The sequence below is a fragment of the Momordica charantia genome (assembly GCF_013281855.1).
Source record: "Momordica charantia cultivar OHB3-1 chromosome 6 unlocalized genomic scaffold, Mcharantia_2.0 BLBB01000006.1, whole genome shotgun sequence".
Taxonomy (NCBI): Eukaryota; Viridiplantae; Streptophyta; class Magnoliopsida; order Cucurbitales; family Cucurbitaceae; genus Momordica; species Momordica charantia.
Window position 1 is genome coordinate 9439779 of NW_028275164.1, and position 17700 is coordinate 9457478.

The following is a 17700-nucleotide window of genomic DNA, read 5'->3' on the forward strand; positions in this document are numbered from 1 at the left end:
TGAAAAGGCGTTTACATTTTTTGATATAATTTAATATTTTAATAGGACAATCAATTTCATTTTGCACGATTCTCTTAATATTTTTAATTCAAAAAATAAATCTAAACCACTAATGTCAGAAAATGTATAATGTGTTAATGTATTTTCAAGATTAATACAACATCTTTTCAAATTATCATCATCTAATGGCTTTGAAAATTTCACATATCAAATAAGAAGTTATAGATATTTTCATATACGTAAAATTATTCAAATCTATGTTTAAGTCAAGAAATTACTTGATCTATAATAATATAGTAAAAGTAATCAATTCTAGAAGAATCTTGCGGTGATCGTGTTTTTTCAATATCAGCATTCTCATCAAATTGTTTTTTATTTGAATCGTTCTTTTTTCACGAAATATTGGTTGTATTTCCAAATCATTTGCAATTTTCTTAGCTGAAATCATAGCAGATGTAAATCCATTTTCTCTTTACTTCCTCTCTAGTTTTTTTTTTTCCATTATTAGATACTTCATTTTCAGCCGCCATATTATCATCTAATGTTTTTCATCTCTTATTTGTCTATACCTGTCATTTATTCTATTATTTCAATATCTTTATTACTTTTACTTCAAATAACAAATTTATCAAATTTATCGAGAGCATATTCAATCAGTTTTTCTACTCTTCTTTAAATTTTTCATATTCAGATTCATATTTTATATATTGATATTCTAATTTTTAAATTTAAACAAATCTTAGATATTCAGTTTTGAGCAATCAACCATATGAAATCATTTATTAAAATAATAAAAAAAGTAAAAGAATTTGAATGAAAAACGTAAAAAAATTAAAAGAATTAAACGAAAACCTGAAACTTTGAAGCCACTAGGTTGAGTTGAGGAAATAAGAAGCTTCGATTTCTACTCTAACAATAGATAATCTCGTGAGACCATAGAAGATGAAGATGAAAATTTGAGATTTGAGAGAGATTGAGGGTGAGGGAGGAGGAGGAGAGTACTCATAGAGGGAGGGGAAATTTTAACTTAAACTTAGTGAAACCTAACTAATATATTTATGAATTCTTTTAGAGAAGTTGAAAAGATTTGATTGTGAAATAAATAAATAAATAAATATGGAAGGTCTCTGATTCTCCCCATTTAAACTTTAGAGAATTTTGAGTAGGTTGATATTTTTAAGAAAATTTGTAAGGAATATGAATAAAAAAGATTAAGGTTAACAAATTTGAAAGGTAGCCAATCAAAATTGAGAGAAATTTATGAACGTATTAATTGTGGATTTTTTTAAGTAGTTGGTATTTTCAATATTACAAAAAAGAATTATGAAAAGTAATAAGTATATTATTTTATATTTTAAATTTAATTCATAATTAAAAACTAAATTAAATAAATATCAATATTATATATTATATGAAAAATATGAAGTGTTCCTAAAACGGAGTCTTAGAATCGTCTTGCTTAAGCCGGCTCAATTACCACACCTTTTATGGTGGGGTAGTTGTTGTTGTTGTTATTATTATTATTATTATTATTATATTTGAAATATTGGGTTCACAAGTTGTATGCATGGGAATTATTTGTGGGGTTTTTTTAGTTCAATTATTAGTGATATTTGAAGGGATACCTGATGGGATATAAGATACCAATTGTGTAGTTGATTTGAAACAATATGGCTCTACGAAAGATTCTATTTCAGGCACAACTTTAGTGATGGTGCCATGAGAATGAACATATTTTCGTTTTTTTATTTTCGAGCTCCTTTTTTAGGTAGGGTCGAACGTCATTATAAATGGTACAATGGTGCCCGGCCCTACCTAAAAAAGTGAAAGACAACAACATCTCCATTGGTATGATCCTCCTTTTGGGTTAAATCAAAAGTAAGTCACGAATGCTTACATTCAAGATGCACAATATAACTATTATAGAGATTTGTAGAGAGGAGACTTTGTCTCTAATAAATGGTATCGGAGTTCATGTCGCTAATAATGAGAGCTTATGTCTAAAAGTGAATAATGTCACATAATGGTAGAAACTTGGAGGCTTTGGTTGTCACAACAAATCACCTTAGGGTCACATTTATGCCCTCAGATTTTATTAGTTCATGTTTATCCTTTGTTTATGTTTTTGGATTCATTAAATTGTTCTTTGTATTTGTATTTTATTAGTATTTTGGTACTTAAAAAAAAAAGATTAGTATTTTGAACATTTTTTTAGAGAAAATGGCAGATATCTATCCATTAAAAACATTTTTGATATCTATCCATGTTTTCAGATCTCTCTTGCCATGGTTCATCTTAGAATAAAAAAAAACCCTAAAATTTGCCCTTATTTCAAAAATACCTCTATCTTTTTTAAAGTTTTAATATTACTCTTAATTTTTATAAACTTTAAAAAAATTACCTTTTTGAAGTAAATATTTGTCAATATATTGAATGAATAAGTTTCTTTTTTTTTTAATTTTTCGTACAACATTTGAGATTGGGGGATCAAACTCACAACCTTTTTTATTGAAGACATATATCAATTACTGCTGAGCTATGCTCGTTTTGGCCTTTAACGTAGTTCATTGTAGGTATCACATTATTTCTACTCATTAAAAATTTTTACTAAATTGATTGTAATGACAACTAATTGTTCTACGGAAGTTTTGAGATTAATTTATCACATCATTCTAGATTTTGCCACATCAACTTTTAGTTCTAAATATTAACCCGATGCTTGAATATGCATGTGTTTATGAAGTCAAGGAACACTTGAAGTTTTGAAATGACGGAGCTATTTTTCAAACAAATGACAAAATTCAAAGATATATATACATATATTTATAATTAGCCAGATAGAAAGGGCAACTTAAAACTTATAACTTAAGAGTTGATACAATCTAGACTTTCCTTTTTTCCCCTAAAATACAAGTTGGTTTTTTCTCCTTTCTTTCTCCCCTTCTCTCATTTCAATGGCATTTCTTCCTATGACCTTCACAAAAAAATTGACCACAAAATCGACCAATCAAAATGGAACGGTTTTTTTCGATATCACCAACCAACCCATGATGTTCACCCCTAATTTATTTATTGAAAAATATTACTCACACAACATTTATAAATCTATATAAACAAATAAGCAAGTGAGACTGCGAGAGTATATATAAACACAGGCATATGTAGCAAGCAAGAGAAAACCTACCATATTTTTATGTTGCACACTCATTATTTTAGCTAGTTTATGTTTTCATGATCAAGAAGTTGGGTACATAATATGAGGCAGGCGTGGCTTTGCATGCAAGTGTAATGGCTTCGGGAGGGAGAGTTCATCGGCCTCAGAGAATTCTATCTTTGTTGTTCCAAATGGTAAGCTCCATGAAAACCCTTGCAGCAACCTACCAAGTAGCGTCATGGTTATGTTTGTGCCCAATGAGCTACCCACACAACCTCTTCTTCCTCGGGTGAAGCTAATGAATCTTAGACTTGGTTCTGACAATCCCAACGCAACTGTCCCATCCTTGAGATGACGTTCTGGATCGAAACGCATCGGATCCTCCCAAATCCTCGGATTTCGACCGAGTCCCGACCGACTCAGAATGACTTCACTACCTTTCGGGATAAAGTAACCGGCCACAATGATGTCAGCGTTTGAGACATGAGGAATATTGAAAGGTGAAAATGGATGAAGTCGAAAGGATTCTCTAACAGAAGCCGTGAGATACTTGAGTTTTGGGATGTCAGACTCTTGAACAAGTCTGCCTCTTCCGACTACTCTGTCCAATTCTTCAATTGCTTTTTGGAGAATCTTTGGTTGATTGAGTAATTCTGCCATTGTCCACTCCACTGCATTCGAAGGATTGTCTATTGTTGCAATTTGTAGCTCCTATAATATTGTGGTGGGAAAGATTCACATTAGATATTAATAATATTAGTAACGTTGGAAAGATTCACATTATGAATTAGCAATATAAGTAATGTCATCAACTACTTCTACCTCAGGTATATATTAGTAATTAGCTCGATTTAAATACTATTTTTGTTTTTGTACTTTTATAAAGGGATCGTTTTTATCTCTTCATTCTCAATTTATATCATTTCTTTTAATGATTACGATTTTAACGTGACAATTTTGAGGTTCGTTGGTTGGGTTGAGCAACACTGTGCCAGCGTATAGGACCCAAATACAAGACCTCGTCGTGGGTGATACCACAACATCCTAGGTCTTTTGTCACTACATCATCCTCTATGGGACTATTTTTGCATGAGTCTTTACTCACTAAGTTCCTTGAAATCTAGCAAAAAAATAATGTATCAAAAGGGTTTCATTATATATAAAATTTGTGTTAAAATATTTTAAATATGGAGAAAAATGGTCAATATTTCAAAGTATAAAGACCAAAAGGAATGTTTTGAAAGTTAAGGAATTGAAATGAACAAAGTATACTTTAGAGAAAAATTCTTCACATTTAAAATGGACACTGCTAAGTCTTTGAGCGACAATCTTGATGAGTTCAAGAAGATATCAGCAGACTTCAATAATCTTGAAGAAAAAACAGGTGCTGAAAATGAGGCAGTAATTCTATTAAACTCAGTTAGCAGAAGCTTATAAAGAAGTAAAGACAACTCTCAAATATGGAAGGGAATCAAAATCAACAGAAGCTATTATTTCAGCTCTAAAAACTAAAGAATTTGAATCACTTTCAGAAAAAAGGGATGATACAAGTTTAGAGGGGCTGTTTGCAAAGGGAAAACATAAAGGAAATAGGAAAGGGTGTGAGGCCTTTTGGGTGAAAATCAAAAGCAAAGCCGTGACGGTTATACCCAAAGCGGACAATATAATACCATTGTGGAGATACTCGAGATACTTGGGGTACCATTGTTCTTAACATTAACCAAGTAATTATACATGCACCAAATGTCATATATACTACACTCAATTTGAATGTTATCAGTAATTTACGTGTACGTACATGTGGTTCCATATAAAGTTTAGGAATGCTTACTGTGATTTGAGCCTTGATCTCCTCAATTGTCAGCAACGATTTTCCATTTCCATCTTTAATTGAAATGAGGATATCAAGAATGTCCTCTGCGCCTTCCCTTTTCCCATCTTTCCATTGTTGCACCCTCTCATTTATAATTGGTTCATCATACTTCCAAAGGGCTTTCAAAGCTCTTTTCATGATCTTCTCATGTCCATCCAAATCAAATGGCTTCAAACAAGGCATGAAATCTGATATAGAAAATGCATTAACATGCCTTAGAATTGTTAGCAACGCTTGATTATGCTCTTCTTCTTCAAAACTTGGCCCTCCATCTTCCCTCCCTTTGCCATAGTACCTGTACGAGCAAAAAATACAAAGAAAATTATAAGGAAATAAGAATTTGATTAGTCGAAATCCAATAGTAGCATTGTTTCTTTAAGACAATTTCGTTCCCTCCATGATTCTAAAGGTATTGCGAACAATTATCTCTCGAGATAGTACAGATTACTTCGTGGTTGATCATTCAAATAGTCTTATCTTTATATTATTAATATTCACAAGTTTTCATCACAAAACCAATTGACAATGAGATGAATAGTTCATATCTATTATAAACTATTGTTAAGTCTACTCTCTTTTTAAAATGGGATCCTTAACATTCATATCCAACAGTTGTGGCTTTTTAAAAATAATTTCCAAGACTACCTTCTGTTGAATAGCATTCTTCTGATAATGTTACCACAATAATGTTGCGTTACGCTTCCCACATTAACCACTGCACCGCCTTCATTGTTGGTGTTAGTAGTAGTGAGGCTGAAAATATAACGTAGAAGAGTATCGGCCTCGTTGGTTCTGTGACCAAGCATTTGATGAAGAGTCGATGGACAGAATATTTCGGATGCGAGTATTCTTCTCATCTTCTTCCATTGGTGTCCCAATGGTGAAAAAGCTGTGGTGAGAAGTCCACGAGTTAACACATTGACAGTGTTAGAGACGGTGGAACGTGATGCAAAGACAGAGTCATGTTTCTTGAGAAATTCAACAGCCAGCTCTGGAGAAGTCACTGGGATTACGTAGGTATTTCCGAGACGAATGCATGCGATTTCAGTGTCGAATTGCTTCATCACTGCATGAATCCATTTGTATTTTGGTGATTTCGTTGCCAACATTGATGGGAGGCAGCCCACGAGAGGCCATGGTTTTGGGCCTGGTGGGAGTTGGAGTACAGAGTGTTTTCTTTTACGGTAACATTGAGAAAAAATGGCAGAAATGAAAGCCATGAAAAGGAAGACAGTGAAGGTTTTGTTTATGGCGCCTGTTGGGGAGTTTTGATAAGATAATTGCCAAATGATTAAGAAAGCTTCCATGGCTCTTCACTCCCTCTTTCTATCTCTTTCTATCTTTGTATCAGATGAATGAATGAAAGCTGCCGAAGCGTAGAGCTTGCATATATAGTATGTTTTGGATACTACATTGAAAAAGATAAAAGGGATTATGCCTCTTATATTGGCACTTGATTTTGAGATCATAAAGTCTAACAAACTCAAACAAATATTTGATCTTATCAAGAGATTTGACCAAAAAGTCACCCTCTAAAAAAGTTTAAATTTTAATCCCCGAGTATTTTCCTTTTTTTTTCTTTGTTCAAGCTACCTTTGATGGAAACAATTTTTATTTTTTTTATATTTTATATTATATATATATATATTTTTTTTTTTGTAAAATCTACCTACCATTGGGTATTAAATTTTTGGTATTTTTATATGTACAGGAGGTCAACATCGATATGAATAGTGAATCGATATTTTCGTAATATTGTAAAGAGAAAAAAAAAGATAAAATCAACATTCTTTTAATACATAAAAAATAATATTAATATTGACCTAAAACATTAATAGTTTTTAATTCATTTAAAAGTGAAATGTTTATTTGTTATACTTTTTTAATTTTTTAAGAAATATCTCGTGGGATCAACATTTTTTAAATAAAAATTTTTATATGGTTGAAAGTTATTAGTGATTTCTTTTTTTAAAAAAAAACCAATTATTAGTGATTAGATATATATATATATATATATATATATATTAAAGTGATTGGATATAAGATAGCAATTCTAGAAATCATCATTTGGTATAACCTGAATGTTGAAAAGATTAGATCTCATCTTCAGCCACAGAAAAAGTTAGGGTTGAGCTATGAAAATCAACATAATTTTTTGTTTATATATTCACGTTTTTGTTGCTGTTTTATACCTTTATTGGTCACACTACCCCACATTATTAATTCAAATCTGTTCCTTTCTTTTTGTTTTTGGGTTCAATAAATTGTTCCTTTTGTATCTCACTAGTATTTTGCACATTTTTTTAATAATTAGCCTTCTCTCCTGCCATTTGATATATATATACATACATATATAATTGTTCATCTTAAAATAAAAAAAAAAATACACTTTTACACTTTTACTTAATAATTGTTTTAGTTTTTAAAAAGAGAAAAAAAAAAAGACTAAACATATCAAATGGTACCTACTCTTTTAGATTTTTCTCCATTCATAATCTTTCAAAATTTTCAATATTATCCCAAATATAATGAAAATTCTCAATTGAATCCTTTCTCTATATAAAAATATGTTAAAATTTATTAATAAAAAGTGACTTTTCATCGAAGTGTTATTTTGTTGACATATTTGGACACTTTTTTTTTTACTATCGAGGAGGCGGCTGTCCTTTATCCTTTATGTCCCTACATCTGGATATGCACATTGTCTCTATATCCATACATACGCAAAGAGTCATCGTTTGGTGAAAATTACGTTCCATGTGGCTTTAATCCATTGATATATTTGGACATATAGACATGTCATTTTGCACATGCAACTCGGAAACGACTGCATTGGTCATTATAGCAATCTTTAAACCTTTGGGTTCTTGGAAACATCTAATTTGTAATTTTTAATTAATTTTCTGTTACCATATATATTGTAGTAGCCTCCTGGAATAATTTGTCCATTACTTGACCATTTCTTATGTGTTCAGCAAATGAACGAAGGGTTTTGTTTAGAAACGTTTGTTGAACGTTTTAAAATTTAAGTATTTGATGACTCTTGTTTTTCGTTTTAGAAAAGTTTCTTGTTTCTGTTTTTCCTTTCTAGTTTTTTCTTTTTTCAAAATATAAATAAAATATTATTTTATTGTTCTTGACTTATAAATGTATAGTGTTCAAAATGTCGTTGATAGAAATGTCGAGGTCCTGATTTTACGGACATGTCGATGTCGACTGATATTTTAGAAAAAATAATGAAAATTGTAGAAATTGATGGAAATTTTTTGAATTAGCAAATAAAACTTTGAATTGTAGCTTAATTAGTTTATAATTGATCACCTTTAACCATTAAATATAAGAATATGACCATTTTACTTATGAAAATGTCAACGTCGATGGAAATATCCTAAAAGATTTTTTTCTTTTAATGAAGATTTATGGAAATTTTTTAAATATGTAAAGTAAACTTTAATGATAAATTTTTTACTGCTTTTTTAGGGTATTTTATAATAGGATTCATTTTTGGAAATGAGATAATTACGGATTGGTTTCCAAACACATTTCTAAATTATAATTAACTCATATACCTTTTAACTTTTTACCTACTTCTCTTTTCAAATTTGAATTTACAAATTTTTCAAATACATTTTCAAATCAATGATCAAAGCAACTTACTTTCGAATAAAATCTAAACAACTTCCAAACACATCTCTAATTCACCCAAATTATTATTATTTTTTTACTTTTTACTTTTTACCTATTTTCAAAATTGAATTTACAAATGTTTCAAACACATTTTCCAATCAAATCTAAACAACTTCCAAACACATCTCTAATTCACCCAAATTATTATTATTATTATTATTATTTACTTTTTACTTTTTACCTATTTTCAAAATTGAATTTACAAATTTTTCAAACACATTTTCAAATCAATAATCAATCTAACTTTCCAATCAAATATATTAAAAACTGTCGACGTGTCGCTCGACTTTTTGAACTATGTAAATGCATGATAAATATTAAAAACTAAATGTAAATATAAAATATATTATTTAATTTAAAATTTATTTTTATATAATTTTTTTTATTAAAAATTTTAGAGAACAAGATATAAGAAACAATTATCTTTTCAATTTTTATATATATAAAAACTCAAAGAAACAAGGAACCATTAGAAACATAGTTCTGATTTTATTTATTGAAAAAGAAGAAACGACTAACAAGATCAAATAGGAACAAGAAATAAGAGACAGAATGTTACCAAAATGGACTAGCCCTTACTATTTTTATTTTTATTTTCTAATTACAACCTACGTTCATTATTTTTGTTTTTTGTAAATTAATTGTGTTTTTTTTAGTACAAGTTCATCACGTTCATTGATTATTTTAGTGTAGAATATTTTTTTTTCACATTGTTTTAAATGGATGGATTGTACTATTGCAAATTACTTTTTTTTTTCTGTTTACTCTTGTAGCCCTTGTGCCCCTTAGCGTTGTTTTAATGAAGTGTTTTTTTTTCTTTTTTTTTTTAGAACATTGTTTTAATGAAGTGTTACTTTAGAAAAAAAAAATAAATCTATTTTTTTACCTTCAATACTTTGTTGTAACATTTAAGTCTTTATTAGAAAATGTAGTTCCTTGTTTAATTGAACTTGCTAATTTTGTATCGATGTAAGTTATTTTATCAAGTACCTTACCCTACAACAATGTTATTTACGTCTAAGTTTTCTATATATATATTTTAACTTCAATAATTATGGAATCAAAGCCAACAACTTTAGAGATGATATAATAAATACTTTATCTATTAAGCTGGACATCTCTATCTTTAATCTCATGTTTTGGTGGCTTGATTTCCTGAAAATATGCACAATTTTCAAATTTTTTATTTAAAATGGAGCATAAAGTTTAAAATTTTATAAAAAATAGTATAGTCCAAATAAAATTTAAACTCAAGAATGGTCCATTTTATTGTATATTTTAACAGAAAATGAGAAGTTGTCATATTTTTTAAAATACATAAAATTAGTGTAATTTCTCAAAAAAAAAAAATCATTTACATTCTTAAGTTGTCATATTTAAAGATAATATGAAAGTATATAAATTTGAAGAAGGTAGAAAAGAAAAAAGATGAAACTAATCAAGCATACAAACACTCACGGGTATAAAAAATAAAATCAAATCAAAATCCTAGCTAAATAAATATCTAACATGCCACAAAATCTAGCTTCCCCAAGCTAGGCTCCAATTAATAATGACTTTTTGGAAATTAATAAGCCAAAATGGTACAATTAATTATGTGGTAAGTTCAAATTTAAATAAATTTGTTTACAATTTTTTAAGCATGTTTTTCAACTTTTATTACATTTAGAAAGGTCAAATGGGACAACTAAATACGTGTGGTTTAATAAACACAATTAAATACTTTTATATATATATATATATATATTTAACAAGTCTTATTCATGGAATTATTCTAATCGCTATTATTTATTTATTTATTTATTTATTATTATTATTACTATTTTGAGAAGATATTCCAATCGTTATTAGTAGATAGCAATTATAAAATCTTAATAAATCTTATGTGCAAAGTTGCATTATTTTTAAGCGACAAGTACTCTTTGGTGGTGGAGCAACGAAAATGAAACTGCCTTTTTTGTCTCAACTTTTTTGGTCTTCGTTTTTTGAATTTACCCCACAATGACACTATATATATATTTTGCACATTTTTTAAATGGATAGAATTCTCTTACTATGCTCCATGAATAACACCTATTCTTAAAGTTGAAGATTCCATCTTTTTAAACTTAAAAAAAAAAATATATATATATATATATATATATATATAATAAAAGATAGTAAAAAAAAACAATAAAATCTCTTATCTTTCTTTCTTTTCTTTATCTTTTTAATAAAAAATAAATATGTACTTTTAAAAATGTCACAAATTGTTTATTTTTTTAAAGATAGCATAACTGCAACATTTTTTAGTGTATTTTGCACTGCATTTGAGTTTTAGTTGATTTAGGAAAATAAAATTCAACTTTATAACTATTTCGTCGTTTCTATGGGAGAAATTACAACAATAACCATAAAGATGTTTTTTTAGTACAAGTGAGGGGATTCGAACTTACAACCTCTCGATTGGACATATATATTAATTATCGTTGAACTATGTTCGTTTTGACCTATTAAAGATGTTTTGAATGCATTTGAGTATTTAATTTGAGAAATTTCCCCTAAACTACTTATGACATCATTATTAGTTAAGAATTTGTCATTATAAGTCCAATAGTGATAGTTCAAAAGAAAAAAAGTGGTAAAATTACTCCCAAAACTTAAATTTCTTCGGAATTAAACCCTCACAATTCTTATTTTAATGATTATGTACCCTCCAAAATTTTGAATTTTAAATAGAATTAAATTAATCTATAAGGCATGGAAAGATTATTTAACTTTGATAATCAAAATATTATTAACCATGAAAATATTATTTTAAATTCAATAACTATACATCGTTAATTTAGTGATGAATTAAAGCTCTATCAATGTAACAACAAAAACATTAGTCAATCCGAAGCTCAAATGGGTAAGGAACATATTTCGATTGTAAGGGTCGATGATTGGATTCCCACTCTCAGAATTATTGAACTAAACAAAGTGAAACTAAAAAATAACTTTAAGTGTGTTGTTTAGAGTATTGAGACGTTATGAGAAGTCAGAAACATTGTTTGTCATAGTTATATCTAAAATCATTTTCAACCACTAGGATGAATAGAATTAGGTTTGAGAAATTTTTTTGAGATGACGACGAGATAATTACGTTGGTATATGATCCAAAATGTGACATAACACTCTAACTAAATATTGATTTTGGGCTATAGACAATGTGAAGGTATACGTATTTTTATAGAGACAAAAAATCCGTTGGTTACATTTTTTAAACATCATCTCAAGTCAAATTTGAAGTAGTCGTATCATCTCTTTTTATATGACACATTATTTCATATTTTAAATCTCAGTTACTTGGGTTTTGCAAAATCATGGATTTTTGACAAGCAGCACAATTTTTGTTTATTTTTATACAGGATTACAGAGAGTGAGGGATTTCAACCTCCCATTATAAGGGGGCAATGTCTTAATTGGTTAGCTGAACTCATGTCTGTAACAAGTACAATATCTTTGAACTAATTATAATACAAGTGATTAATTAATAAAACTACACATGATAACCACTATGAAGCTTAAATTTGAATTCAAGGTAAAAAAATCCACGAAGAAATTATACACCATCGGATGTATGGACGAAGGTTGCAAATGAGGTTTGCATGCAAAGATCATCTGTGGTGGTGACTCATTCATCATTTCGAAGTTTACCGTTGTCCACAACTGCAGACGTGAGGTACTGAACCATGACCATGACAAGCTGGGAGTTGGGTGGTCGGTAAGTTATTGAATTCCAATTTAGAAGATGTAAGCCGTCAATACAGGCCGAAGGACATTATTAGCAACATGCGAAAGACTTATGGGGTTAACATTAGATATGAAAAGGCATGGCGGGCAAAAGAAGTGGCATTGAATCTACTTATGGGATCACGAAAAGAGTACTATACTCTACTACGCAAGTATGGAGAAGCCTTGAAGGCTGTCAATGTAGGAACTATTTTTGAAATGGAGCTGGAGGATGATAAGTATTTCAAGTATGCCTTCATGGCCCTAGGTTGCTGTATTAGAGTGTTCTCCAGTTGTATCCGCCCAGTTTTAGTGATAGATGGTGCACATCTGAAGAGTAAATATAGAGGTGTTATCCTTATTGCTTCTTCTGTTGATGGTAACAACCAAATATATCCTCTCGCGTTCGGAATTATAGATCAGGAGAGTGATCAATCATGGACTTGGTTTCTACAAATGGTGAAACATTGCATTGGAGAGGTTGATGGGTTATTATTTGTATCTGACCGGAATGTGACCATTACAAAATCCATTAGGGTGGTTTTTCCAAACGCATCCCACAGAATCTGCATGCAACACTTGTCCACAAACTTGAAGGACAAGTTCAAGAATGATGCTATTCAAGAAAATTTCATCCTAGGAGCAAAGGCATTCCGGAAGTCAGAGTTTAGGTACTATTTCTCCCAACTTGCAGGATTTCCAGAGGTCCAAAGGTACTTGGAAGGAATCGGTTTTGATAAATGGACACGCACATTTCAACTGGGATTGAGGTACGACCAAATGACATCCAACGTTGCGGAGTCTATGAATGCAGTCCTTGTACACGCATGTGCATTGCCAGTAACAGCACTTCTTGAACATGTTCGAGCGCTGTTGCAGCGGTGGTTTTACGAGAGGCGAACATATGCATCTAGTCGCGAAACTACCTTATTGACTATCGTGAGACAAGGATGCATACTGCAGAGAACCTGGCTCGAACACACTCCATCACATCCATTGACCATCACGAGTTGGAGGTGAGCGATAGACTGAAAAGGGTGCGTGTGAATTTAAATACAAGGACCTGTAGATGTAAACAGTTTGACTACTTCCAGTTCCCTTGCTCCCATGCTATTGCAACGGCAACCCTTCGGAACGTGAACATGTATACACTATGCTCACCTGCATATAGTCTACAAACTCTGATTACCACATATGCCGAACCTATGTACCCCCCGGCGATGTAGACGAATAGATTTTACCTGAGGACTTTGTGGAGTTCAAAGTGTAGCCACCCAAACTTGTAAAACGTGTTGGCCGACGCCAAACTGTACGAATACCGTCCGCTGGGGAGACTCGCCAAGTCCACAAATGTGGTCGATGTGGCAACATGGGACACAATAGAAAAACGTGCCGCCAGCCACTTAGAACTACTGAATCAGACGTTGAGTTTATTCTCAAATTTTCAATACAAGTAAAATTGCTTATTCTCAAACGAGTCTTGTTGATTCTAAATTAGCAAGTGTCCATCACACACTTCCAACAAAGTGGTATTAGAGCTTGAGTTGGAAAAGAGTTGTTTTTTTGCAAATGGCAAACAACAATTTGGTTCCATTCCAAGTGCCTCGTCTTACCAAAGAAAATTACAGCAGTTGGTGTATTCGTATGAAGGCTTTACTTGGTTCACAAAATGCATAGGAGGTTGTTGATAGAAGCTATGAAGAACCAGTAGAGGATGTGGTTTTGAATCAAGCTCAATGAGAGACTTTGCAAAATACCAAAAAGAAAGACTAAAAGGCTCTCACCATTATTCATCAAGCCATTGATGATACAATTTTTTAGAAGATTTCTGGAGCAACCACCGCAATGCAAGCATGACAAATTTTGGAGAATACTTATAAAGGAGTTGATCAGGTCAAGAAGGTCCGACTTCAAAAATTGAGAGGTGATTATGAAGCATTACATATGAAGGAGTCTGAATCAATTTTATATTACACTTCAAGGTTGCTAGCCGTGGTATATGAAATGAAGAGGTATGGTGAGACAATAAATGATGAGCAAGTAGTTGAAAAGATACTTCGCTCATTGGATGAAAAATTTAATTTCATCATTGTAGCAATTGAAGAATCAAAGGATTTGAGTACAGTGTCCATTGATCAACTTATGGGTACTTTGCAAGCCCATGAAGAGAAGCTTTTCAAGAAGAGCAAACAGACAACTGAACAAATATTTCAATCAAAGTTGCAGTTGAAAGATAAAGAAGATAGCTAAGAAAGAGGTTATCGAGGTCATGGTCGTGGTAAAAGTCGTGGATGTGGTGACTTCAGAGGTCGTGGTCGAGGAAACTTTGGTCAAAGAAACTTTGATGGGAGTAATTTCAACTCCAGTTCGTCAAGAGGTCGTGATAGACAAAATTATTCGAGGTCATATGGAGGAAAGTCAAATGATGACAGAAGATATGACAAAAGCCGAGTTGAATGTTATAATTGTCATAAATTTGGTCATTATTCATGGGAGTGCAGAAATAAAGTAGAAGAAAATGTCAATTACCATAAAGAAGATGTTAAAAGCAGTGAGCCATCATTGCTTTTAGCATGCAGAGATGAAGAAACATGTGAGAACAGTTCGTGGTATCTTGATAGTGGTGCAAGCAACCACATGTGCGGAAGTAAATCCATGTTTTTGGAATTGGATGAATCTGTTGGTGGCAATATCATATTTGGTGATGCTACAAAAATTCCTGTAAAGGGAAAATGTAAGATTTTGATCAATTCGAAGAATGGGAAGCATGAGTTTATCTCTAATGTCTATTATGTGCCAAATATGAAGAACAATATTTTGAATTTGGGACAACTCTTAGAGAAAGACTACAATATTTTAATGAAAGATTATAGTATTTCAATATGGGATCATTATGACAATATGATTGCTAAAGTCCAAATGACGAAGCATAGAATGTTTCCATTAAACATTCAAACTGATGTTGCAAAATGTTTGAAGTCGTGTTTGAAAGATTCATCCTGGATATGGCACTTAAGACTTGGGCATTTGAACTTTGATGGCTTGAGATTATTAGCCAGGAAGGGCATGGTGAAAGGATTGCCATATGTCAAGCATCCAGATCAACTTTGTGAAGGATGTCTACTTGGCAAACAATCAAGAAAGAGTTTTCCACAACAATCTTCTTCGAGAGCAAAGAGACCGTTAGAGCTTGTTGACACTGATCTTTGTGGACCTATCAAGCCAAGTTCTTTCGGTAAGAATAATTATTTCTTATTATTCATTGATGATTTCAGTCGAAAAACTTGGGTTTATTTTGTCAAGAAGAAATCTGAAGTATTTGGCATGTTCAAGAGATTCAAAGCTCTTGTTGAAAAAGAAAGTGGTCTTTATATAAAAGCCTTGAGATCTGATAGGAGAGGAGAATTAACTTAGAATGAATTCAAAGATTTTTGTGCAGAAAATGGAATTCGTCGGCCTATGACAGTTCCGTGGACTCCACAGCAAAATGGTATTGTCGAGAGGAAGAATAAAGCGAGATTAGTTGCGAAAGGCTACTCTCAGAGAAAAGGAGTTGATTACGATGAAGTATTTGCTCCTGTTGCTCGCTTGGAGACCATAAGATTGATGATTGCACTTGTGGCTCAAAATAGATGGAAGATTTTTCAGATGGATGTCAAATCGGTATTTCTGAATAGATATCTTAGAAGAAGAAGTATATTTAGAACAACCTCTTGGTTATGTGGTGAAAGAACAAGAGGATAAAGTTCTAAAGTTGAAGAAGACATTGTATGGGTTGAAACAGGCTCCAAGGATGTGGAATAGCAGAATTGACAAATATTTCCATGACAATGGGTATTTAAGATGCCCACATGAACATTTTCTTTATACAAAGATTAACGATCATGGAGATATTTTGTTGGTTTGTCTATATGTTGATGACTTGATTTTTACAAGAAATTGTGCAAACATGTTTGACGAATTTAAGAAGGCAATGATCCAAGAATTTGAGATGACAGACATTGGCCTTATGTCATATTATCTTGGCATTGAGGTGAATCAATCGGCGGAAGGAATTTTTATCTCTCAAGAACGATACAGTAGAGAAATTCTTAAGAAGTTCAAGATGTCATTCGAAACCAGTTGCTACTCCGATCGAAACTGGAACGAAATTGTCAAAATATGAAGATGGAGATGTTGTTGATCTTTCATATTTTAAAAGCTTAATTGGGAGCTTGAGATATCTGACATGCACAAGGCCTGATATTCTTTTCAGTGTTGGATTGGTGAGTCGGTTTATGGAATCTCCTACTACTACTCATTTGAAAGTAGCAAAGAGAATCCTTCGTTATCTAAAAGGTACGCTTCGATTATGAATCTCCTACTACTACTCATAGTGATTGGGCTGGAGATCTCAATGATCGAAAAAGCACAAGTGGATTTGTGTTCTTTATTCGCAATACTGCTTTTACATGGAGTTCTAAAAAGCAGGCTATTATGACACTATCTACTTGTAAGGCAGAATATGTCGTTGCATCATCATGTGTGTGTCATGCAGTTTGGTTGAGAAATTTGTTGAAGGCAATTGGAATTGTGCAAGAAGATGCAACCATGGTCCATGTGGACAATAGGTCAGCAATTGCTCTAGCAAAGAATCCAGTGTTCCATGATCGAAGTAAGCACATTGATACGAGATTTCACTTCATCAGAGAATGCATTTCAAGAAAGGAGATTCAATTTGATTATATGAAGACTGAAGATCAAATTGCAGATATCTTCACAAAGCCACTCAAAGTTGATGTTTTTAACAATTTGAGGAATTTACTTGGAGTTACGAGGAAGACATGTTTAACGGGGGATGTTGAAAATTAAACATGTATTATTCTAGATACATTATGCATATACATTCCAAGGTACATGATACATGTACATGAACTAGTACATTCATGTATTTAGATAAGTTAATTGTGTGTTCATGTATGTATAGATTCATAGGATAAAGTTTATGGATCTAGATCTTTCCATGGAGTCCTATAAATAGGATGGTCATTTTCTGTATTTCAAGCAAGTGTGTGGAGAAGAAAAACAAGAGAGTTTGAGAGAGTTTGTGAACCAAGTGTGTATTTTGTGAGAAATTTTTCAATACAAGTAAAGTTGTTTATTCTCAAACGAGTCTTGTTGATTCTAAATTAGCAAGTGTCCGTCACACGCTTCCAACAGTAGTGGTGCACAAAAGTGAGTGTGGCGACTAGAG

The 17700-nt window shown here is 31.6% G+C and overlaps 2 protein-coding genes across 2 annotated transcripts; one reads left to right on the forward strand and one right to left on the reverse strand.

Moving 5' to 3' along the window:
- Positions 1 to 3160: 3160 nt before the first annotated feature.
- LOC111017495 (tryptophan N-monooxygenase CYP79A68-like) lies at positions 3161 to 6349 on the reverse strand. Its single transcript, XM_088125849.1, has 3 exons — positions 5673 to 6349; positions 4986 to 5322; positions 3161 to 3865 (listed from the first exon to the last, which is right to left on the reverse strand). Exons 1-3 carry the CDS (start codon positions 6332 to 6334, stop codon positions 3236 to 3238), a joined length of 1629 nt encoding a protein of 542 aa, XP_087981975.1. The 5' UTR covers positions 6335 to 6349; the 3' UTR covers positions 3161 to 3235.
- A 6178-nt stretch (positions 6350 to 12527) lies between these two features.
- On the forward strand, positions 12528 to 14717 carry LOC148210657 (protein FAR-RED ELONGATED HYPOCOTYL 3-like). Its single transcript, XM_088124749.1, has 2 exons — positions 12528 to 13483; positions 14450 to 14717. Exons 1-2 carry the CDS (start codon positions 12528 to 12530, stop codon positions 14715 to 14717), a joined length of 1224 nt encoding a protein of 407 aa, XP_087980875.1.
- The last annotated feature ends 2983 nt before the right edge of the window (positions 14718 to 17700 follow it).